This window comes from Cynocephalus volans, chromosome 2, assembly GCF_027409185.1.
Source record: "Cynocephalus volans isolate mCynVol1 chromosome 2, mCynVol1.pri, whole genome shotgun sequence".
Taxonomy (NCBI): Eukaryota; Metazoa; Chordata; class Mammalia; order Dermoptera; family Cynocephalidae; genus Cynocephalus; species Cynocephalus volans.
Genome location: NC_084461.1, coordinates 221,311,516 through 221,335,953, shown reverse-complemented (window position 1 = coordinate 221,335,953; position 24,438 = coordinate 221,311,516). Strand labels below are relative to the sequence as shown.

The window sequence follows — 24,438 nt, the reverse complement described above, 5'->3', positions numbered from 1 at the left end:
ATGGTCAAATGACCTGAATCCAGCTGCGAGCACTTAAACCTCTGGGAATGTAACTGTCAGTGCTCTAGAGCCACACTATTGATCGGGCCTGCTCCATTCTCTCTGGAGTGTACTTTCTCTCTTTTTACTAAATAAACTGTGCTTTGCTTTTCACCTCTGGTGTGTCTTGTCCAATTTTTGTTCAAGACACCAGGAACCCGGATTTAGCATGCAAAACCTTTGGTTTTCCACAATATATTGGTTCCCTGATGGGGAAACCTTAAGTATTCCCATAACAGTAAGATTTAGTTTCTTTTGTTTTTCTCATTTGCATTTGTGCTTTACCAGTGTGTTTTGTTCTTTCTTGTGTGTACATGGTAATAGTTATTGTTTTTCAGATTCCAGATGCAGGACTCTTTGAGAATTTCTTGCAGGGCTGGTTGTGTGGTGGTGATCTCCTGCAGTTTTTGTTTGTCTGGGAAATATACTATTTCTCCCTCATTTCTGATGGATAGCCTTGCTGGGTATAGTATTCTAGGCTGGCAGGTTTTTTTCTTTTAGTATTTTGAATATGTCATCCCACTTTCTTCTTACTCATAGAGAAATCTGCTGTTAGTCTCATGGGGGTCTCTTGTAAGTGAATTGATGCTGTTTTCTTGTTCTTTTACGATTGTCTTTGAGCTTTGCCAGTTTGACTATAATGTGTCTAGGAGATGATCTTTTTGTATTGAATCTGTTTGGGATATTTGAGTTTCCTGGATCTGAAGGGCTGTGTCCCTCTGTATGATTGTCTTCGAGATAAGAAATTCTTTGTTCTGCTTGCTCTAATCTGCTGCTTAACCTCTCAGTTTGTTTTCTCTTTCTTTCTTTTTTTTTTTTTTTTGTCTCATTGAGTGGATCCTTTAGTTCTAGGAATTCTGCTACATTCTTTTTTAAAGTATTAATCTGTTTGTAAATTTCCTTCTTCATATCCTGGATGTTTTTTTTATGTCATTGTGTTGTATTACTGAGTCTTCTCTTTAATCTCACTGAGTTTCTTTAAGATTGTTACTCAGAATTTCTTTTCAGTCATTTGAAGGGTTTCTGGTTCTTCAGGGTCTGGTAGTTGAGAATTACTGTATTCCTTTGGCATTATATTTTCTTGTTTTTCTGTATTTCTGTTATCTCTATGTTGATTTCTGGTCATCTGATAGATTAATTGCTTTTTCTGTTACTCTGGAGTGGACTTTGAGATGAACAACTTCCATCTTTTTTTCTGAGCTCTTCTGGTTACTGTCCTTGTGTCAGTGCAGTCTAACATGTGGCAGGCCACATGCATGGTGGTTGTCCTGCTATAGTCATGGCAAGCTGTCCTTGCAGTGGTAGATGCTGTGGTGGTTGCTGTTGCAGACCACCTCTGTGGAAGCAGTACATGGCCTCCTGGTTGTGGTGGTGTTACTGACTTGTGTGTGGGCAGAGCAGGTTGCCTGGGGCTTTTCCCTACCTGGGCCTCGCAGTTGTGGCAGTGCTGACTTCTGTCTTCTGTGTGGGTGGGTGAAGGGCTGTCCCGAGATCTTCCTTTTTTAATTTGATTATTTATAGCTATCAATTTTTGTGTTGCTTTACCATAGTTCTATAAGTTTTTGTATGACATATCTTTATTTCTATTTATCTCCAAGTGTTTTTCTAATTTCCCTTGTTAGTGTTTCTTTGACCTTTTTTTAAACTTTGTATTGTGTTTAATTTGTGCCCATTTTTAAAGAAATTTTAGTTAAAATATTTTAGCATTTACTTTACATTTTTGTGGGGTATAGTGTGTTGTTTCACTACCTGCATGTATTCCACAGTGATTCGCTCAGTGTAGACAGCATAGTTTTGTACCCATTAGTCCACCGTTTTGTGCTTATTTTTGAATTTTCTGAATTCCTTTGTGTTAGCAATTTGTAATTTCTTACCATTGTGGTCACAGTTTCTTTTTAGATGTATCCTGGGGAATGTTTCATATATGCTTTTCAGCAATATGTATTTTGCAGTTTTCCAGTGGAGTGTTCTACGTATATCTATTTGATATGGTTACTTTATAGTGTTTTTTATATCTTCTATTTTCTTGTTCATATTCAGCCCAGTTCTATTTATTACTGAAAGTGGGGTATTAAAGTTTCTAATTATTAATGTTGACAATTTAATTCTGTCAGTTTTTGCTTCTTGCACTTTCAGGCTCTGTTGTTAACAGCAATGTATGCATAAAATTATTATGTCTCCTTTATTTATTGACCCTTTTATTATTACAAAATGTCTCCCATTATCTCTAGTAATGTTTTTTGTGTTAAAGTTTATTTTGTGTGATATTAGCCACAGCAGCCTTATGGCTGCCATGTGCTTGATGTATCCTTTTTCTGTTTTTTAATTTTCAACCAATTTATATGTTTTAGTCTATAGTATATCTTCTGTTGGTAGCGTATATTTGGTTATGCAACCTGAGAATTGCTGCCTTTTGATTGGAGTTTTAAAACCATTCCTATTTGTCTATTATTGTTGATATAGCTGAATTCACATCTGCCATTTTACTTCTGTCTTATTTCTTATGCCTTTTTGATCCTCTCTTTCTTTTATTTTTGCTTTTTTACCCATGAAGTGAATATATTTTAGTTTAATCTTTTAATTCCTTTAATGATTATTTTACTTAAATTATTTTCCTAGTGGTTGCTGTAGGACTTATCTAATAAATCTTACCTCATTAGAATCTGTTTCAGATTTATACTACCTTAACTCCAGTGAGATATAGAAATATTATTTACATATAACTCTCTTCCCTCTTCTCCGTTTTTGTTCATTGTTTTCATACGTATTACATCTATATATGTTTAAATCCCAACAATTCATTGTTATATTTATTACTTTATATAATTTGATGAAGAAGCTGAGATAAGAAAAGATAGCAAGAGTTTGTTGTATTAACCTTCTTGTTCATTTTTGCTTAATCTCATGTGTTCGTGTGGATTCAATTTACCATTTTGTGTCATTTTCTTATTCTGTTACAGATTTTTTCTTCTGTCTCCTTTTGCTTTTTCTCTTTTGTTTGTATTTTTAAGAGCAGCTGGCCAGAAGTATGGGGACCTGAACCCTTGACCTTGATGTATCCACACCACGCTCTAACCAAGTGAGCTAACTGGCCAGCCATAATTGTCTATTTGTGTTTTTTGTTTTTGCTTTATTGTTAAATATATTACATTTTCATATGTTAATAGGCTCAAAAATATATTTATATGTATTTTGACTTATACATTTGCTTTTTATATTGGTTAGGAAGAGAAAGGAGAAGAAATTTTCTTTTATACTCTTCTTTGTAATAACATAATTACCTTTATCCACAATCCTTGTGGATTTGAAATATTGTTTGGGATCACTTGTTTTCAGCCTGAAAAATTTCTTTTTATTTCTTGTATGGCTGGTCTGCTACCAATGGATTCTTGAGTCATCTGGCCTCTCTCATTTCTGATGGGAACTCAGATGTTAGTCTTACTGAAGTTCGCTTGTATGTGACAAGTATATTTCTCTTGATGCTTACAAGATTTTCTTTTTGTCAACAGATTTGCAAATTTTGGCTGTTCCTTTCTTTGAATATTTTTTCTGTCCTCTGCTGTTTCTCCCTTCCTTCTGGTACCTCCAGTATGAATATATTGGTGCCACTAGTGGTATTCCTCATTTTTTTGAGGCTTTATTCATTTTTCTATGTTCTTATTTATTTGTTGTTTAACTTACTTAATTTTTATTAATTCATCTTCAAGTGCACCAGTTCTTTCTTTTGCCAGCTATAATCTACTTTGCAGTTCTTCTAGTGCAGATTTCATCACAGTCATTTTAGTTTTCAAATCCAGAATTTTCATTTTATTTTTTTCTATTTCTTGATATTTTCTGCTTGATAAGGTATTATCGTATTAGTCTGTTTTTGTTGCTTATAACAGAATACCTGATAAGGCATTATTGCAGTTGCCTTTTCTGTTGCTTATAACAGAATACCTGAAACAGGGTGATTAATAAAGAAACAATATTTATTGCTTATGGTTTCAGAGGCTAGGAAATCCAAAGTCTAGGGCACACATCTGGTGAGGGCCTTGGTGGTGACAGTTATGTAGCGTATCATATGGCAGATGGCTGAATAGGGAGAGAGTAACCTTACTTGGTCTCCTTATAAAGCCATCAGAACCATGCCCATGACCATCGTTAACTCATCAATGGATTAATTCATTCACTATGGCATGGTTCTCAAAATCTAATCACTTCTTCAAGGCCCTACCTTTCAGTTATCATCATAAGATTTCCCACCCTCTTAATACTGTCACAGTGAGGGTTAAATTTCTAATACCTGGAAATTTGAGGAGCACAATTCAGCCTGTAATAGTTATCATACCCTTTTTTCTTCTTTAAATTTTGTTTCCTTTTGAACATATTTATAATAGCTGCCTTGAAGCCTGATAAGTCCAATTTGGACCCTTTCCAGGGTGGTTTCTGTTGTGTACTGTTTTTTGTTTGTTTATGAGTGATATTTTTCTGTTTCTTTGTCTATCTTATAATTTTTTGCTGAAAAACGGACATTTTAGATAATGTTTTGTTCTTATTCTAGATACTGATTCCTCCTTTCTCTCCAGGGCTTTTTGTTGTTTGTTACTCATTTGTTAAGTGACTTTGCTTGACTATTTGAATAACATTTTTCCTTCCACAGTGTGCTCTGATGTTGCTTGTTAGAGGGCTCCTCTTTGGGAATGCTGTCCTTAGGATAACAGTGGTGTCTTCCCCTGATCACTGTTAGCTTGTCTGTCTCTGTTGGCACCACACTCTGCTGTTACCCCCTACTAATTGCTGACTTATTGCTCTATTACTTCCAACAATGCTCTGGGCCATATATTGCTCCACAGTTTGGTCTAGTTGAATTTGGGCCCCTTTCAGAGGATAATCTTTGAAGAGAGCCTCTGAGGTTGCTTTTCATGCTCCTAGTCATTTCCTAGAAAGCATAATTTAAAAAATTATGCTGTAGGTAATGTTCGTGTATATATTTGCATGGATGTTTCTGGTAGACAGGAACAAATCTAATTACTATGCATGCCTTTTCTTAGCTGTGTCTTTCTCTTGTTTTCTCTGGTAAACATTTAGTTGGTGTGTGGTTTAGCTTGTTGCTCTCAACTAACGACCAGCCAATTTCTTAATTGTTTATTTTTGAGATTCCATTGTTTTTGAGGGTGACCTTGCTCTTGAACTTACCTACACTCTGGTCTAAACAAAGTGAATTTTCTAGAGGAAAACTTTAGAGCTCTTTTTTATAGCATGCCTCTGTACCATTGTTCCAGTGCCAGAAGCTGGAATAGTGTCCTGCTTTTCTCACAATAATACCATGCTTTATGATCAGGGGTATGGGTTGGGTAGTAGTGTCTGGTCTTCTTGGTTTCCTTTGGAACCTCTTCCCAGTGACCGAGATGGGCCAAGGGTGGCCTTGTCTCAGACTGCCATTTCGGGACTGAATCTTCCAGTGGGATTGGTGGAGGAAGCCAGCTGAAGACCTCTTAGCTGTTCTTTTCTGCTAAATGGGGCTGTGGAGGTTGAGAAGTACCGGTAGCCTTTTGTTTCTGGGAGATACTATAGCCCTAAACTGGTAGTTGTGAAAGGGGGAGCTGTGCGTTCTTGACTACATCTAATCAGAGTAGAGTTTCCATCATGCTGCTCTGGGAGAATGAAAGCTAATTTTGGCTCAGATGCCACAGACTCTCCCTCTTCTTACTGAGATTCCACAGATTTTCTTGCATGTTTCTTCATTTTCTGTATGTTCTTAATATTACCAGTAGATAGGGTCTGGGGAGGTTGGGTCACTGACTTTTTGACCCTGTTCCCTACCGGGTTCTTGACTCTGCTGCAGAAAATAACTCAAGGGCAGAATCAGTAGAAAGTGAAAGCAAGTTTAATAGAGTAAGGAATATACACTTTACAGGCAAACTGTGGGCAGGCTTGAAAGTGAGCTGCTGCCTCTTTTTGTCCTGGCTTCCAACTTTTATAGTTGGCTACCAATACCTATTTTTGCTACCTATGAATATTTAACTAAGGGGTTAGTTCCTGGTTGTGCAACTCTTATGTAACTCTAGCCTGTGCATGCTCTGTTTATTCTTTTTGGAGCATGCTCAGTGGTCAAATTCCAGCATGTACACTAAATATACTTAAAATATACTTAGCGCTCTAGCATCTCCAGTGGAAGATCATTCAAGGCCCAACTCCTTTCTATTAAGCATTCTTTACCACTGAAATTGATCCATCTTGCCTCCTATGGTCTCTATCTTCCTGTGTTGTGTTCAAAAATAGGTGCAACATGCAACAGTAACTCTCTTCTGGCTCCAGGCCCAGGGAAGGGTTCTGAGCTCCAGCAGGGTGGTTTGAGGCTCAGAGGAGTGGCCTGAGACCCAGTGTCAGGGAAACTGAGCACCTCCTCTCCCATTCCCCACTTAGAGATTCCATTCCCTTAATCCTAATGGTTTATGAGGGATGAAGTTCTGCCTTCTGTAGCTGCGTCAGGCTGATTGGGGCAGTAGGCCCTTCCTGTCTGGGAGTAGAAATCTCTGGATACCTGATCTAGAGGACCAGCTTAGTCCCAGGTTTTTGGGTCAGAATAATGTGGAGTCTCAGGTCCTGTCAGTCACTTGTCCTTTTGGCCATCAAGGGTTCAGGAGTCCCATTCCTCCTTTGGGCCTTGCACAGTCCTCTTCCAGTGACCCTCCGTTTTTCATATATATAGGGCAGGGTGCCCATGTCCCCTTGGCTTGCCAGATACAGTTGGCTCTCCAGTGGCCTTCTTTACTGCACCTATGGCATGTACCCCTTGGGTTCCTAGGTTGATTAAGCCGTGGCCTCTCAGGTCTTCTTCTATTGTGGCCTCAAGATGGGTAGCCCAGAGTGGGTAGGGAACTTAAGCCTTCCCCAATTATCTGTGCCTTTTGTCTACCCCTCTGGGTCCTTTCAGCCTCTTCAACCAAGTCTCTATTATTATATACTGCAAAAGCCGTATACAGTAATTGGTTGATTGGAGATTGGGGCCCCAGGGTGGCCTTTCTTAGTTTCTGCTAGATGTCAGGAGTTGACTGTGTAATAAAATGCATTCCTAAGAGGGCTTGCCCATCAGGGGAATTGGGGTTAGTACTGGTGTATTCCTAATTGCCTCCACTAGGTGGCCTTGAAATAAGGCCAGGTTTTCATCCTTCTCCTGGGTGACCTCACACACCTGGTCATAATTCACTGGTTTAACTCTGCATTTCTTCATACTCTCTGCTCTGCGATTTACCATATGATCTCATGCACCCAGTTATAATTTGCCAGTGTAACTGTGCATTTCCCCATACCTTCTATTATGCAAATTATCATATGATTTCTGTATTCAAGGTCTGCAGATCCCCTTTGATAGTATCATTGTGGATCTGCGTCTGGAAGAGTGTTCCCTCCTGCACAGAAAACAGTGTGGCCTTGATATCAGGTAACTAGGCTGTCTGCGTGTTCTCAGGCAGCTTCTACTGTTCTTTGTTTTTCCTCAAATCCACAACAGGTAGATAAGAGTACTTGTAAATCCTGCTAGGTAAAATCCTAAGTCATGGTCACCTTAATGAATTCCTTGGTAAATTTCCTTGGGCGCTCAGAATCGCCCAAATTTCTCTTTGCACAGTGCAAGATTGGACATAGAGAAAGGCACGTGGACTCTCATTGTCTCTCCATTTAGCTACCTCTTGCAGAGGGCAGATTAGCTTTAGGGGGTTGATAAGAAGTTCCACTCCTGGTGGTACTCACAGGTACTGTTGCAGTGTTACCATGAACTCGCAGGGAAAGGCAGGAAACATCAAGGCTTAAAACAGGAAAACAGAGTTTATTGAAATGCTGGCATGACTCAAAAGGACTCATGTCCAAAGTTTTGCACAGCCCAACACAGCGGGGCAGTTATTTTTATATTATAGCATTTCTGGGTTTTACAGCATGGTAAGGGAGGTACTGTATCTTACAGTGGAAAAGTACAGAGATAAAAGAGTAAAAAAGTTCGGTTTCAGCAGTCTGTCAGCTAAGTAACCACAGAGGAGACCTGCATCTGCAGAGGGGTGTCTGCCGTAGCTGTTTCTGCAGGATATCCGGTTCAGGCGGGGCTGTAGAAGCCAGGGTGCCCCAGATGTGTGAAATTTAAAGAGGAGATACTGAGATAAAGTCCTAGCTTCTTCAGAGCATGCAGCCTAATCTGTTGTATTAAATCATTATTTGTCCTGATGACCTGATGCAGGCGGAGGCAGCGCAGTTTGAAATTCATTGACAGAATGGCCAGTTCTGCCATAGCTCAGGTGCTTTCTCGGGTCCTAGCATCCTAGGACTGAGCTTAGGGCGGTAGCGTCCTGCTGTCTGACAGCAGCATCCCACTGTATCAGGGAGTGGTTATTGAAAATGTGGATCGAAGGAGAAATCCATGTACTGTATCCCATGGTACGGGATTAGTTAAGGGAGCTGGACCCGTGACAGCATAGGGCATTTCCTGAAAACATGACTAGGTAAGCCTGGTGTGCTTCTCTAGCTAGTTGCTCCAGCTGTTGGGATTTGGAAAAAGCCCAGACCACCAGGGGGGGCCCTCCTGACCTTCTGACCCTGTCCCCTACTGGGTTCTTGACTCCACTGCAGATTCAAGGGCAGAATCAGAGTAGAAAGTGAAAGCAAAGATTAATAAGTGCGGAATGCACAATTCACAGGCAAACCGCAGGCTGGAGAGTGAGCTGCTTTGTCCTGGCTTCCAACTTTTATAGTTGGCTATCTATACATATTCATGCTGTGAATATTTAAGGGGGTGGTTCCTGGTTTTGCAACTCTTATGTAACTCTAGCCATGTACATGCTCTGTTTATTCCTTTTGGAACATGCTTGGTAGTCAAATTCCAGCATATACACTGAGTATCTTAAAAGGTACTCAGTGCTCTCTAGCACCTCCGGTGAGGAGTAATGTGCTATATACACTGTGCTCTGCTCCAGATATGCCTAACAAATAATCAAAGCAGGACCTGAAAGTGTCAAATTGTTTCCAAGTGACTTAAGTGAATCCAGCAAAGTAAGTATCATAATGTCTCTGTCCATTGAAAGATTACCAGATATACGGACATGCGGAAAAACACACCTTATTAAGGAGGCTAACGAATAAATCGAAATGGACTCAGAATTGCCACAGATGTTAGAATTAGCTAACATGTTCATTAAAACAGTTTTTTAAACTGGATTCTATATGTTCTAAAACTTAAGTAGAGATACAGAGGATACAAAAATAACCCAAATCAAAGTTCAGTATAATAAAGATGGAAATCAAATTTTTAGAAATGAAAACTACAGTGTTTCAGATGAAAAATACATAGGGCAAGAATTGATGGCAGATTAGACACTGCAGAAAAAAAAACTTAGTGAATTTAAACACATAGTAATAGAAGCCACCCAAAATGAAACAGGTAACAATGGTTTTTGAAAAAAAAGAACAAAACCACCTGTGAGCTGAAGAACTTCAAGTAGCTTAACACATATGGAATTAGAGTCCTTGAAGGAAAGGGGGCAGGGAACAGAAAATAATATTCAGAGGAAAAAATGATGAAAAACTTTCCAAATGTGATTTGAACCCATCAGTCCAAGAAGCTGAACAAACCCAAAGCAGAAGAAGCATGAAAAAAACTACATCAAGTTTCATGAATTGTAATCAAAATGCTCTAAATCAGCATTAAAGTGAAATCTGAAAAGTAGCCAGAGACAGAAGATATATTTTATGGAGGAACAAAAGTAAAGGTGATAGCGATTTCTCCTGAAGTGAGGAAAGAGAGAAGGAGTAGAGCATTGTCTTATCACAAAAGCAAAAAGTAAAAATAAAAAAGTTAACGTAGAATTCTATACTCAGCAAAAATAGCTGTCAGAAACAGTGAAGACATAAGGAAGTTTCAGATATACAAAAGCTGAAAAATTTAATTGCCAGCAGACCTACACTACAAGAAATATCTGATACCTGATGGAAATCTGGATCTACCCAAAGGGATGAAAAACAAGAAATGATGACTACATGGATATGTCTATAAGATATTTTTCTTTATTTAAAACTCTAAAAAAGATATGTACTTTAAACAAAAATAACAATAAATGTACGAAGGTACTTCAAAAATTCATGGAAAGATACATATTATCTTTCAGTTCCATTTTTCTGTGAACTTTTTGAAGTACCCTTATATTGTGGGAGTTTATAACATTTACATAAAATATATGACAATTATAGCCTAAAGGCTGGAAGGAGAGATATGAAGTATACTATGATAAGATTCATATATGTGAAGTCATGTAATATTAATTAAAAATATACTGATTAAAGATGTAATCATATTGATAATTGCAGAAAAATGTAAATGGTCTAAAGCACTCTATTTAAAAGGCAGAGATTGCCAGATGAGATAAATTAAAAAGGTAAGATATAACAGAAACATGTTAGTTTCAAAGACAAACAAGTTGAACATAAAAGGACGGAAAAAGATATAGAATTATAAAACTGTTGTAAAACCTGCAGTGCTCTGTCAATCTGATGAAGTAGATTTCAGAACCAAGAATATTGCCAGTGATAGATGTTTTCATATTGATAAAGATCAATTCATCAAGAGGATTTAAAAGTCCCTAGAGAGTAGAATAATGGTTACCAGAGGCTGGAAAGGAAGGGAGGTAGAGGGGATGGGAATAGGTAGATTAATGGGTGCAAAGTTACAGGTAGATAGGAACAATAAGTTCTGGCATTCTATAGGCTGACTATAGCTAATATTATATTGTCTATTTCTAAATAGCTAGGAAAGAGTATCTGGGATGTAATCACCACAAACAAAAGATAAATGTTTAGGTGATGGATATGCTGTCTATACTAAGGAAATTGGTGTACAGTATATTCATGTATCGAAACAACATATGGTATTCCACAAATATGTATGAGTAAAAATAAAAAAGAGTACTTAACAATCCTAAACTTATGCTAATAACTGTTTTTCAAAATATATGATGCAAAATCTCATAGAATTGGAAGGTGAAATAGATCTACAATTATAGTCAGAGATTTTAACATCCTTCTCCCCAAAGTTGAAAGAACAAGGAAATGGAAAAGGAGCAAAGGTAGAGTATACTTGAACAATACTAAATAGTTAAGTTGATCAAATTGACATTTATAAAATACTCCCACATCCACCCCTGCCACCACAAAACATAACTATGGAATCTACATTCTTTTCAAGGGCACAGAAACATTTACCAAGGTTAATCACTGTCTTGGTTATAAAACAGGACTCAGTAAATTTAAAAGAGTTCAAATCATGAAGTGTTTTCTCTTACTAGGGATTTAAATTAAATTAAATTAAAAATCAGTAACAGAAAGATATGGAATATCCCTAAATAACTGGAAACTAAACACAGTTCTATATAACCCCTGGTTCAAAGAATAATTCAGAGGGGAAATGAGAAAATATTTTGAACTGAGTATTAATGAAAACAATTTATGGGAAATTTAGATATAGGAAACATATATATGAGAGTACTTCAAAAAGTTCTTGGAAAAATAGAATTAAAAGATAAGAATCTTTCCATGAATATTTTAAAATAGTCTCATATAATACTCATTGATTTCATTAGTTTCCATTTTGTTTTTTGTTACTACCTTCTATTTACTTTTGAGTTTAATCTGCACTTTTCTGGTTTTTTAAGGTGGAAGTAGTTGATGTCATTAATTTGAGATCTTCTGGGCGTATGTGTTGTATAAATGTTCTTCCAACGTATGTGAATATGTATATGAAGTTTTTTATATAAGGGGTACATATAATGTGTTATGGATTATATGTTACATAATATGTAAATTTTGTAAATATGGAATTTCATATGTGTATGTATATTATACACACATATGTTTATGTCCACTACAAACGTGTGAAGATTGTGTTGGGTAGAAGGTCTCAAATCAATGCCTCAGCTGCTTCCGCTTTAGGAGTCTAGAAAAGACAAATCCATAATAAACAGAAGAAAGGAAGTTATAAAGCACAAAATGACAAACAATGTGATAGAAAACAGAAAAACAGTTGAGAAAATCAGTGAAATCAGAAGCAGGTTCTTTGAGATCTATAAAACTGATAAACTGCTAGGTGAAACAGATTATGTTAATATCAAGATAATGTGTTGACATCACTGAAGATTCTACAGATATTATTTTGAAAAGAAGGTAATATTTTACCAGTAGCTTTATAAATTTGACAATTTAGATTAAATGAGCAATTTCCTTCAAAGAAACAAGTACTGAAACTTACTCCAAAAGAAATAGATAACTTTTCCACAAGGAAAACCCCAAGTCCCCAGACAGCTTTATTAGAGTATTCTACTAAACAGGAAGTAATACCAATTATACCCAAACTCTTCCAGAAAATTCAAAAGGAGGGAATACTTCCTAAATCATTCTTTGAGGCCAGCGTTGTCCTAATACCAAAACTAGACAAAGACGTTCCAAGAAAACAAAGCTACAGACCAGTGTCCCTCGTGAACATAAATGTAAAAAGTCTAAATAAAATTTTAGCAATTGGAAACAAACAGTATATAAAAAGGCTAATGATACCTCATGACCAAGTGGGGTTAATCTCAAAAAGGCTTTCACCATTTGAAAAGCAGTCATTGTAACCAGTGTCAGAGCCAAGTTCATGATGATGAAACCCTTGTAGTCACATGATGCTGCACTCCCAGAAGGGGCTCTGTAATTGGCTCAATGCTGTTGCCATCTTGAAATTTTCAGTTTTTATCTTTGAACTTGTGATTTGTATGTAAACTTTTATGGGACAAAGAAGCATGTCTGCAAGCAGACCGGATACATTGAGTGGCAGTGTGGTCACTAAGCTGTTTGTCTGGCTGCTTGGGGCAGTCTGGGGTATCCTGCGTGAGTGACCAAGGCCAGGACCATTGTCCACATTGGTGGCAGCAGCAACAAACCAGCAACAGTAGCACAGTGGTTGCAGCTCCCACTTGGTGGGAGGCTGGCTTGCCTGTCTCTTCCTTGAGGCTGTCGTTGTGGCACCTGCACAAAATATTAATTTTCTGGTCCGAATACTGAGGCAATAATCTCTGGTGTAATTGTTGTCAATAAAGTATTACAAGATAAAAGCATATTCATGGACATTGCCTTAAGGAATATACCAGGTGGTTACTAGAATTCTTTAGAGTATAGATGCTCTGGTATTGAGAACTGCTGCAGCATTGTAAAGCAGATATCCATAAGCTTAGAAATAGAAATTATATTTGATGGAAAGGAACATTATTTTCGTATAGAATTTTGGATAAACCAACTATTAACAGGGAAGTCAATTTTTAAAGTAATCTTTCCTTGCATTTGAAAATATAGCAATATACTGCATAAATGATGTTTTGAATTATACACAAATCATGAAGCCATTTTTGGTTTCTTATACAAATTTTAGGAAATGTCAGAGAAATTTCATTAAAATGTCATTGTATAAATTTCCATTTAAAATTATCCAGATATATATAAAACTAATATCTGTGGAGAATTACTTATTGAAAAGTACTCCTCCAGAATCTTCATCTCTATATATGCTAAAACTTATGTTTTCAAATAATGTGTCAGAAATCAGAAATTTAGTCATGTATTCACAACCTGTAAAATATTCTTAGCAGCTCCACTAACAGTTGAATCAACTGAAAAAACCTCAAAATTAAGAATTAGCAAAAATGATTTATCTTGCATTTGCCAAGAAGAGCTGATGTTACATTCAATTGCACATATTGAAAATGAAGTTGGTAAAAGTATAAATTTTGATGACTTAATAAGTGAATTTGCAGAAAGGACTGAAAAGTCTTGTTACACTTCTCACTGTGTAACAGAGACGCAAAAAGGATTATTCAAAGCATCAGGAATGCGTTGAGAAGCCCGAAGGGTCTGTATCACAGAAAAAACTGGTTACAGCCCCCATGCAAAAAATTCGGTTGATTCAATCATTACAAAAGGACACAAGGACATGGGCAGAGTAACACAAGTTATCTATGGCTAAGTATAGCTAAACAATGGAAACCAGTAACATCAGTAAAATAAAGTGACATTCCAAAGTACAATTACTGAAAAGCTAAGCTGGTCAAACTGGCTCATTTTCTAAAAGTATGACCTCTCCTTAAGCAAAAATAAGGAGATTCTTATCATTAGATTCTTATGATAAAATCTAAATACAGTTTCCCCTAAAAGACAGCTTGCCCTTAGCAAATATTTCCACAACCTTCCCTTCAGCAATTCTTAAAATATCTTAACAGGATCAGTATGACGTATGACAACCACCTGTTAGCTCTAAAATCATTAAAGTATATACTCCCATACCTAAATAGTGATTAGCGTTGACTAGACGGACTGTGGCCCGGCTGTCTGTGGGCTGTTCCCCCCTCCCTGAGGGCTTTTGCCCTATACATGCATTTATCTAAAAACCCTATTCTAAAATCAGATGAGAATATTTCTAACCCTTCATAGTCTTAGGATCAATGAAGACATCATTTTAGTAAACTGTTAGTAATTATTGTAGGATGTAAATTTACTTTTAAGAAATTATATTTGTGTGGGGTACATAGTGTGTCATTTCAATACATGCATATACTGCACAATGATTCACTTAGGGTATATAGCATAGTTGTGTACACATTAGTCCACCACTTCTCCTCCCTACCTCCTATTCCTCCCCACCCCCAATTCCTACCCTCCTGGCCTTTGGTAACCATTATTATACTCTCCACTTCTATGAGAACCACTTCTTTTTTCTTTTTTCTTTTTCTTTTAAGATTCCATGTATAAGTGACATCATGCTGTCTTTCTGTGCCTTACTTACTGCATTTAATATGACGGTGTCCACTTCCATCCATGTTTCACAAATGATAGGATATCATTTCTTTTTATAGCTGAATAGTATTCCATTGCATATATATACCACCGTTTTTTAACCCATTTGTCTGTTGAAGGGCATTTAGGTTTATTCCATCTCTTGGCTATTGTGAATAGTGCCACAATGAACATGGGAATGCAAGTGTTTTTTTTGCTATATGGATTTCATTTCATTTGAGTATATATCAAGTGGGGTAGCTGAGTTGTAACGTAGATCTATTTTTAGCTCTCTAAGGAACTTTCTCCATACTGTTTTCCACACTGGCTATACCAATTTACATCCCCACAAACAATGTAGGAGGTTTCCCTTTTCTCCGCATCTTCACCAGCATTTGTTATTTTGTTTAGTTGATAATAGCTGATCTAACTGGGGTGAATTGATATCTCATTGTGGTTTTAATTTTCATTTGCTTGATGATTAGTGATTTTGAGCATTTTTTTAAGTGCTTGTTGGCTTTTGTATATCTTTTGGAGAAATGTCTGTTCAGGTCCTTTGCCTATTTTTTAATTGGGTTATTTCTTTTTTTGCTGTTTAGTTGTTTGAGTTCCTTCTATATTCTGGATATTAGCCCCTTGTCTGATGTGTAGTTTGCAAACATTTTCTCGTTCTGTAGGTTATCTCTTCACTTTGTTGATATTGTCCCTTGCTGTGCAGAAGCTTTTCAGTTTGATGTAGTCCCATTTGTGTATTTTTGCTTTAGTTGCCTGTGTCTTTGTAGTATCCTTCAAAAAAAGTGCTGCCCACTCCCATTTCGTGTAGTTTCCCGTATATTTTCTTCTAGAAGTTTCATAGTTTGAGGTCTTAGATTTAGGTCTTTAATCCATTGTGAGTTGATTTTTGTGTATGGTGAGAGATAGAGGTCTATGTGGATATCCAGTTTTTCCAGCACCATTTATTGAAGAGACTGTTCTTCCCCACCTGTATATTCTTGGTGTTTTTGTTGAAAGTCAGTTGGCTGCAAATGCTTGGGTTTGTTTCTGGGCTTTTCTGTTTCATTGGTCTATTTTTCTGTTTTTATACCAGTACCATGGTGTTTTAGTTATTGTAGTTTTATACTGCTTTTTGAGATTTTGTTATTTCAAGTTACATCTTTTAATATTGCCTATCTCTTAGATGGTTGTTGTATTTGTTATCATCTTGTTCAATTTGTACTTTAGTCTTCATACTATGGGTGTAAGCAGTTTATTTGTCACCCTTATAACATTGGAATATTCCAAGGTTGTCTGTGAACTTACTTTACTAATGAGTTATGGTTTTTGCTGCTCCTTAGCGTTGTCTTCTTTCAGATCAAATAACTCCCTTTAGCATTTCTTGTAAGTCAGGTCTAGTGTTTATGAATTCCCTTAGCTCTTGTTTGTCTGGGAAAGACTGTATTTCTCCTTCATATTTGAAGGTTAGTTTTGCTGGATATAGAATTCTTGGCTGACAGTCTTTGACACTCTGAAAATATCATCTCCTCTTCTTGCCTATAGGGTTTCTACTGAGAAATCCGCTCAGAGACTATTAGGGCTCCATTGAATGTTATGTGTTTATTTCTCTTGCTGCTTTCAGTATTCTCTCTTTGCCTTTAGGTTTTGATAATTTGATTATGATGTGCCTTGGGGTGTTCCTCCTTGAATTGAATTTGACTGGTGACCTCTGAACTTCCTGTACCTGGGTGCTGTCATCTTTCTCCACACTTGTGAAATTTTCAGCCATAATATTCTTGAATATGCTTTCAACATCTCTTCCTTTTTCCTCTCCTTTGGGTATGCCAATTGTGTGGAGGTTATTTTGCTTGAGGAAGTCCTATATTTGCTGTATTTCTGTTTCTTTTTTTTAATTCTTTTTTCTTTTTTTCCCCCTCTGTCTGATAATGTCATGTGTTCTGTCTTCAAGCTCATTGATTCTTTCCTCTTAAGTCTGCTGTTGGGGCTTCCTATCAAGTTTGCTGGTTCAGAGAATCTATTCTTTATTTTTAGGATTTCTGTTTTTTTTTTAGTTGACTCTATTCCTTTTGTAAGTTTCTTGTTCTGCTCCTGGATTGTTTTCCAAATATCATTTAATTTTTTATTTGTATTTTCTTGTGACTTCCTGAACATCCCTGAGAGGGTTATTCTGAATTCTCTGTAGGACATTTTATAAATCTGCTCTTTCTGTATCTTTGTGTGTTTACATTAATGCCTGGGCATTTGAGGAAACTGCCACCACTTCTAGGTTTTATAGGTGTTCTTTAGTTGTGTTTTAGACTTTTTCTGGTTAATATCAGAGATTTGTCTCTGGTCTGTGGTTTTATTAATTCCAGAATTGGGGGAACTTACTGTGGGGACCAGCACTTGAGCCCTGTGGTTGAGCTAAATTGCTGCTTTGCTGCTGATTCTCTGGGGAAGGCTTTTTCTGTGGATCAGATTTTAATTGTTGGCTTTTCAATCACTTCTACATCTTGTGAGGTCAGATACACCTGGGCTGTGTGGAAATTCTGGCCCAGCACCGAGTCTATCCAGCAAACTGCACCCCCTGTAGTTCTCTTGCCCTGACCAGTTTCCACTGAGTTGGCCTGTGCTGATAGGAAGGCAGATCAGCTTCCCATGCTGTACCCTAATGTTCCCTAGGTGGGCCAGCCTCCCTTTGCACTCCAAACACTTCCCATGGAGAAGGCTGTATTCAGGTCCCTTGCAATGACTCACTGGCCTCTGGGTGGCTCCTTTCTTCTATCTGCTGTAGCCCCTCACTCCTATGTGGGTTCATAGGAGCCCTATCAGTGGTTTTGCTGGAGTGGTGTCTGGTATGGTGTGCTCTGAGGCCCTCTTCTCCCCTGCAGACTCCAAACAGCTTTGCACAGAGCGCTCAGCTGCAGCTTTTGCTGGCTCCTGTTGGCTCCCGCTGGCTCCTGCTCCATGAGCTGCTACCTCTTCCCATCCCTCCCTGGACCAGCCCTGAAGCAGCCAGGGCTTGAAATGGTGGGAGCAGTCCCTTTTCCTTCTCAGCACAGCTTCATGAACTTTTAAGAGTCTCTCCTCCTCTTTGTCCGAGCTCCAGCGGTCATGGGATGGCAGTCATTGCATTTTAATAGTTGTAAATTGATTGGTTGTTGGGGAGAGAGTGCCGCTGGGGACAGGCTATTTCACCTTCTTGATCTGTGATATATAAAGTTCTTACACCAAAAATGTTTTGTAATATGTAGGTTTATGTTGTTGCTCACCTATCACTGTTATACCTGTTTAGTTTTATACATAATAAAATATTTTTAAAGAAAAAGCATTATTATTATTTTTTTTTTACCTTTTAATATACTTCTGTTTATGCTTTTTGGGGAACTGGCCCCATGTTTTCCTTTTGCACTGGCATGTCATTTATGTAGTCATCCCTGCCCTGTTTTTTTTTTTTTATTAAAAATAGTAGTAATAATAGAAAAAAATCCCAACCCCCATCTAATGATCTTAGTGGATGCTGAGAAAGCATTTGACAACATCCAGCATCCATCTCTGATTAAAATTCTCAAGTAGAGAATAGAAGGGACCTTCCTTAATCTGATAAAGGGCATTTATAGGAAACTTGCAATTGACATTGTTCATAATTGTGAAAAACTGGTTTCTTTCTAATATCAGGAATAAGACAGGATGTCTACTCATACTCAGTAGTGTAATATAGTCTAGCTAGTATAATCAGAGAAGCAAAAGAAATAAAATGAGACCAGAGTGGAAAAGAAGTAGAACTGTCTTTATTCACAAAAGACTTGATTATCCATGTAGAAAATGCAATAGAGTCTACAAAAGAAAAATGATTAGAGCTGTTAAGTGAGTGTAGCTAGGTTACAGGATAAAAATATACCAGTCAATTTTACTTCTATAGACTTAGCAATGATCAGTTGAAAATTGAAATTTTTAAAAAGTTCTATTTGCAATAGCATCAAAAATATTTTTTGCTAATATGTCTGGCAAAAGATGTGAAAGACCTCACTGAAAACTAAACCACTGCAAAGAGAAATTGAAGATCTAAACAAATGGAGCTCCCTGTTAATGTGACAGAATGCTCAATATTGTTAACATGTTTTCTCCTGAAAATGATGTTTAGATTCAGAACAATCCCAATATAATTCCTTGTAATAATTAGCAGGCTTTCTTGCAGTAATCAACTGCCTAATTCTAAGCTTCATACAGAAGCACAAAGGAGCTAGGATAACTAAACATCTGAAAAATAAAAGCTAAGTTTAGGGATAATACTACTTGATTTCAAGACTACATTGTAAAATCACAGTAAAGTATGTTGAGACTTGGCCTTTTTGACCAGATGACTCTTTCTTCAGTTTTAATGTCTAGTCATTTTATTAAGGTATGTCTGACATTGAACTATTCCAGGTTAGTTTTCCTAGGGATATGGTAGTTCCTTTGAATATGTGGATCAGGTCTTCTTTTTATCCTGGACAGTTTTCTTAGATTATAGTTTTTATTATTAGATTTGTTCTATTGTTTTCTTTTTTCCTCTTTAGGGACTGCAATAATATATATATTACATAATGTATGATAATTCCATTTATTTAATTACAGAATCTTTTCTTTCTCCAGAGCTTACTTTCTGATCCAATTTTCTTTTTTCTTTAGTTTTTTGTTGTTGCTGATCTTTTTTCTCTTTTTATGCCCTTTTTCAATGATATATTTTAAAATTTTAGTCAAGTCTAGTTTCCTTGGGCTATGTATTAGTCTGCTGAGGCTGCTATAATAAAATACCACAGGCTGGGTGGCTTAAAGGGCAATATTTAATTTTTTGTAATTAGCTGGCTAGAAGTCCAAGATCAAGGTGCTAGTAGGGTTGTGTTCTGATGAGGCCTCTCTCCTTGTCTTGCTGATAGCATCTTTTTGCTGCATCCTCATGTGGTCTTTTCTCTGTGTGTGCATGTGGTGATTGTGGGTGTGAGGGGAGAGCATGCATGTGCTCTGGTCTCTTCTTCTTCTACTTTTTTTTTTTTTTTGAAAAGATGACTGGTAAGGGGATCTTAACCCTTGACTTGGTGTTATCAGCACCACACTCTCCATGCGAGCTAACCAGCCATCTGTACATAGGGATCCGAACCCGTGGCCTTGGTGTTATCAGCACCACACTCCCAAGTGAGCCTCGGGCCGGCCCTGGAGTCTCTTCTTCTTATACGAACACCAATCCTGGATTGGGCCCCATCTTTAACCTTAATTACCTCATTTAACCTTAATTACCTCCTTAAAGACCTCACATCCTCACAGTCACTTTTAAGGTTAGGCCTTCAACATGTGAATGGGGAGGGAGCAATTTAGTGCACAATAGGTTCCTTGTAATTTAAATTCTATTTTCTAAGGTGACTTGGTCCTTTTTATAATTTTACGCCTGACTTTGATCATCCCTTGCTTCTTTATTTTCCATACACTCCAAGTCTCTTCTCTTGGATTTTCTAGTAAACTGAGCTCTAATCTGCCCAAACTTAGACTTCTCAGCATTTTCCCACTCACAATGGAACTTTCTTAGAGTAATTTATTTATGTTTCATGACTTCTAGTCTCTCTCCTCTTTTTCATGTGATCAGCATGATCACATGATCAGCAATGTCTCCAGCTGACTTTTTTCACAGGAGTGGGCTACTAGTTTCTTCTATATTTCAATGTTTATTTCCTCTTTTAGCGGTTATTTAAAGTTAGCAGTAGTCTCTGTCTACTAGTTTTGCTAAAGTCATGGTTTGTTATAGGTAATTTGCTATCCTTGTATTGATCCTTACAATTTTTGGAGAATGCATGCAGAGATTCAGATTTAAGCAATTGCTGTTATTCTTCATACGTTGTTCTAATATGTGTTCTAAATTGCCAGATTGCTCTTCCTTTTTCCACTATGCCAGGCCTTTTATTTCTGGTTTTTGTTTTTCACCTCAAACCCATGGAATAGAAAATATATGTACTTGCAATTATTTTCATTCCTGGAAATGAAATTGGACCAAAAAAATCAGAATTAGCTACAACACAGGGTATTTCTGTAGAGTTATCATTCCATAAGAAATGTGTTATTAGTTATATAGTAATATTAATTTTTCTTATTTCTAGAAGTTTGGAAAGGTGATCAACTGAAAGAGAGGAGCCAAGAAAACCAGCCTAAAAATTTGTGGGAAGTTGTATTCATCAATAACAAAGCACAGACTAAGGAACGAGGTAATGTAATAGGAAAAATATTTAACTTGGACGTAAATTGTTTTCGTTCCAGAACAATACTCTGTCAGTGTGACTCATGTGGAATAAATTTCAACAATATTTCAAAATTGATTATCAATAAGAAAAGCTATCTAGGAAAAAAGTCTGATGAATTTAATGCCTGTGGGAAATTGCTACTCAATACTAAGCATGAGAATATTCTTACTAGAGAGAAAAGTGATTTTTTTAAAAATAGGAAAACCCTCAGTCATCATGAGGACCCTATTTACCACAAGAAGATTCAAACTTTAGAACAAAATTTTGAATATAATATGTGTCGGGAAACCTTTGAAAAGGCAATATTCGATACACACAAGAGAGAGAACTTGGAAGAGAATGACTTTGAATATAATGAATATGGGAGAACTTTCTGTGATAATTCATCCATTTTGTTCCATCAGATACCTCTTTCAAAGGTGAATCAGTATGAATTTAGAGATTGTGAAAAAACCTTATGTGTGAAGCCTACCCTTTTGAAACATCATGAGGTACAAATGAAACACTATGAACATAATGGAAGTGGAAATAATTTGAAGAGGAAGTTTTATCTCTTACAACTTCATAAAATTCATAAAGGAGAGAAACACTTTGAATGTAATCAGTGTGGGAAAGCTTTCTGGGAGAAATCTCATCTCACTCGCCATCAGAGGGTTCACACAGGAGAGAAACGCTTTCAGTGTAATGAATGTGAGAAAACTTTCTGGGAGAAGTCAAACCTCACTAAACATCAGAGATCACACACAGGGGAGAAACCTTATGAATGCAATGAATGTGGGAAAGCCTTTAGCCACAAGTCTGCCCTCACGTTACACCAGAGAACACATACTGGGGAAAAACCATATCAGTGTAATGCATGTGGGAAAACTTTTTACCAGAAGTCAGATCTCACTAAACATCAGAGAACACACACAGGGCTGAAACCCTATGAATGTTATGAATGTGGGAAATCCTTCTGTATGAATTCACACCTTATAGTACATCAGAGAACTCACACAGGTGAGAAACCCTTTGAATGTCTTGAGTGTGGAAAATCCTTTTGTCAAAAGTCACATCTTACACAGCATCAGAGAACTCATATAGGGGATAAACCCTATGAATGTAATGCTTGTGGGAAAACTTTCTACCACAAATCAGTACTCACCAGGCATCAGATAATTCATACAGGGTTAAAACCTTATGAATGTTATGAATGTGGGAAAACCTTCTGCTTGAAGTCAGACCTCACAGTACATCAGAGAACTCACACAGGGGAGAAACCCTTTGCATGTCCTGAATGTGGGAAATTCTTTAGCCATAAGTCAACTCTTTCTCAACATTATAGAACACACACAGGGGAGAAACCTTATGAATGTCATGAATGTGGAAAAATTTTTTATAATAGATCATACCTAACTAAACACAATAGAACACATACAGGGGAGAAACCCTATGAATGCAGTGAATGTGGAAAAACCTTTTGCCAGAAGTCACAACTCACTCAGCATCAGAGAATTCACGTAGGGGAGAAACCATATGAATGTAATGAATGTGGGAAAGCTTTCTGCCATAAGTCAGCTCTAATTGTACATCAGAGAACCCATACAGAAGAAAAGCCCTATAAATGTAATGAATGTGGAAAATCTTTCTGTGTGAAGTCAGGACTTACTTTACATCAGAGAAAACACACAGGGGAAAAACCCTATGAATGTAATGAATGTGGGAAATCCTTCAGCCACAAATCATCCCTCACGGTACATCACAGGGTTCACACAGGGGAGAAATCTTGTCAATGTAATGAATGTGGGAAAATCTTTTACCGTAAGTCAGACCTTGTGAAACATCAGAGATCACACACAGGGGAGAAGCCCTATGAGTGTAACATATGTAGAAAAACCTTCTCTCAAAAGTCAAACCTCATTGTACATCAGAGAACACACACAGGAGAAAAATGTTACGAATGAAATGAGTATCAGAAATGTTCAGTCACAAGTCGGCCTCCACGATACTTCAGAGTGTTCATACTGTGGTGAAAGCTCTTTTGACATCCTGAATGTTCAGTAACCTTCATCCATAAACTGGCCTGTTTTTATCCTAAAGTAATGTTAGGGGACAAACTCATAGGCTGCACAAATATAGAACAGTGTTTGTTAAGAGGTGACATTTCATTGGATGTGAGGTATAAAACCTTGTAGATTTTTTTAATTTGTAGAAGTTTTTAGCAAAAGTACAAACTAGATTATGTCAGAGTTTGTATTGAGAAATTTGTCAACTTAAGGAATATAAATTGTAAATTTTTGCTTAGAAATAATGTAATATTACAAATTGTATTTTGGGTTTGATGCCATAATTTTCTTTAGGAAATACAACAAATAGTAATTTATAGATGTACGTTGTGGAATGTAAAGCCTTAAAAACGTTTTTAAAAAGTAATAAAAAATATAGAGTTACAAAAAGTTGCAATAAGAGTGCAGAGAATTCCCATGTGTCCTTCATCAAGATTTCCTCTAATGATAGTATCTTACATATTATTCTCAAATACAAGAAATTGATGACACAATGTTACTAACTCAGATAAAGACTTTATTCAGATTTCACCAGTTTTTATATGCACCCTGTGTGTGTGTAGTTCTATCAAATTTTACCACTAGCAGATTTGAGTAGCCATCAGCACATTTAGGTTACAGAACTGAAAAGGAATCTGGGATCTGCATTTCATCAGGATTACAAAGAAATCAGGATCTAACCTGAAGAAGTTCCCTTGTATTGATAGTCACACCCTTTCCACAACCCTAATGTTGGCATCCATTTTAATACAAATCTCTTTAAAAGCATAGATAAAGTTTATTTATATATATATATATATATATATATATATATATATATATATATATATATATATATATATATATATATATATATAAGCTGTCTATATATATAAATTGAGCAGTGAGGGCAATAACATTAAATACATTTGTATGGAAGTGCATAGGACTTATGTGTGTATGAATGGTACATTATATAAACTTTGTATGTGTTTCATATGCGCAATGGAACTTAATGTAATTGTGAATAGGAAGTGGGTATCCCTAGTTTAGTAGTTGTTGCAACATCAGGCCCATCCCTAATGTTTGTAAAGCCTGGGGCAACAGTTTAAATGGAGGCCCATGGAGCATGTGTCTAACCGTTTAAAAGTTATAAATCAAAATAACACAATTTAAATGTGTCCTGTGAGTGAGGATGTCCAGGCCCTACTCCATGTTGCTTCTTTTCTCTTCTCACCCATGATTCATCCTGAGCCATGATGTGCCTTTGTGTACATATGTGGACACTGCAGCCTTCAACCTAAATTATTGTCCAA

At 36.8% G+C, this 24,438-nt stretch overlaps 1 protein-coding gene across 1 annotated transcript in view; it reads left to right on the top strand.

The window, feature by feature from the left end:
• ZNF33B (zinc finger protein 33B) overlaps positions 1 to 23,879 on the top strand; it is a 65,644-nt gene extending 41,765 nt beyond the window's left edge. The window contains 2 exon segments of the mRNA XM_063084869.1: positions 20,958 to 23,026; positions 23,028 to 23,879. Of these exon segments, the coding sequence (XP_062940939.1) occupies positions 20,958 to 23,026; positions 23,028 to 23,141 (2,183 nt within the window). The 3' untranslated portion in view covers positions 23,142 to 23,879.
• Positions 23,880 to 24,438: the final 559 nt, after the last annotated feature.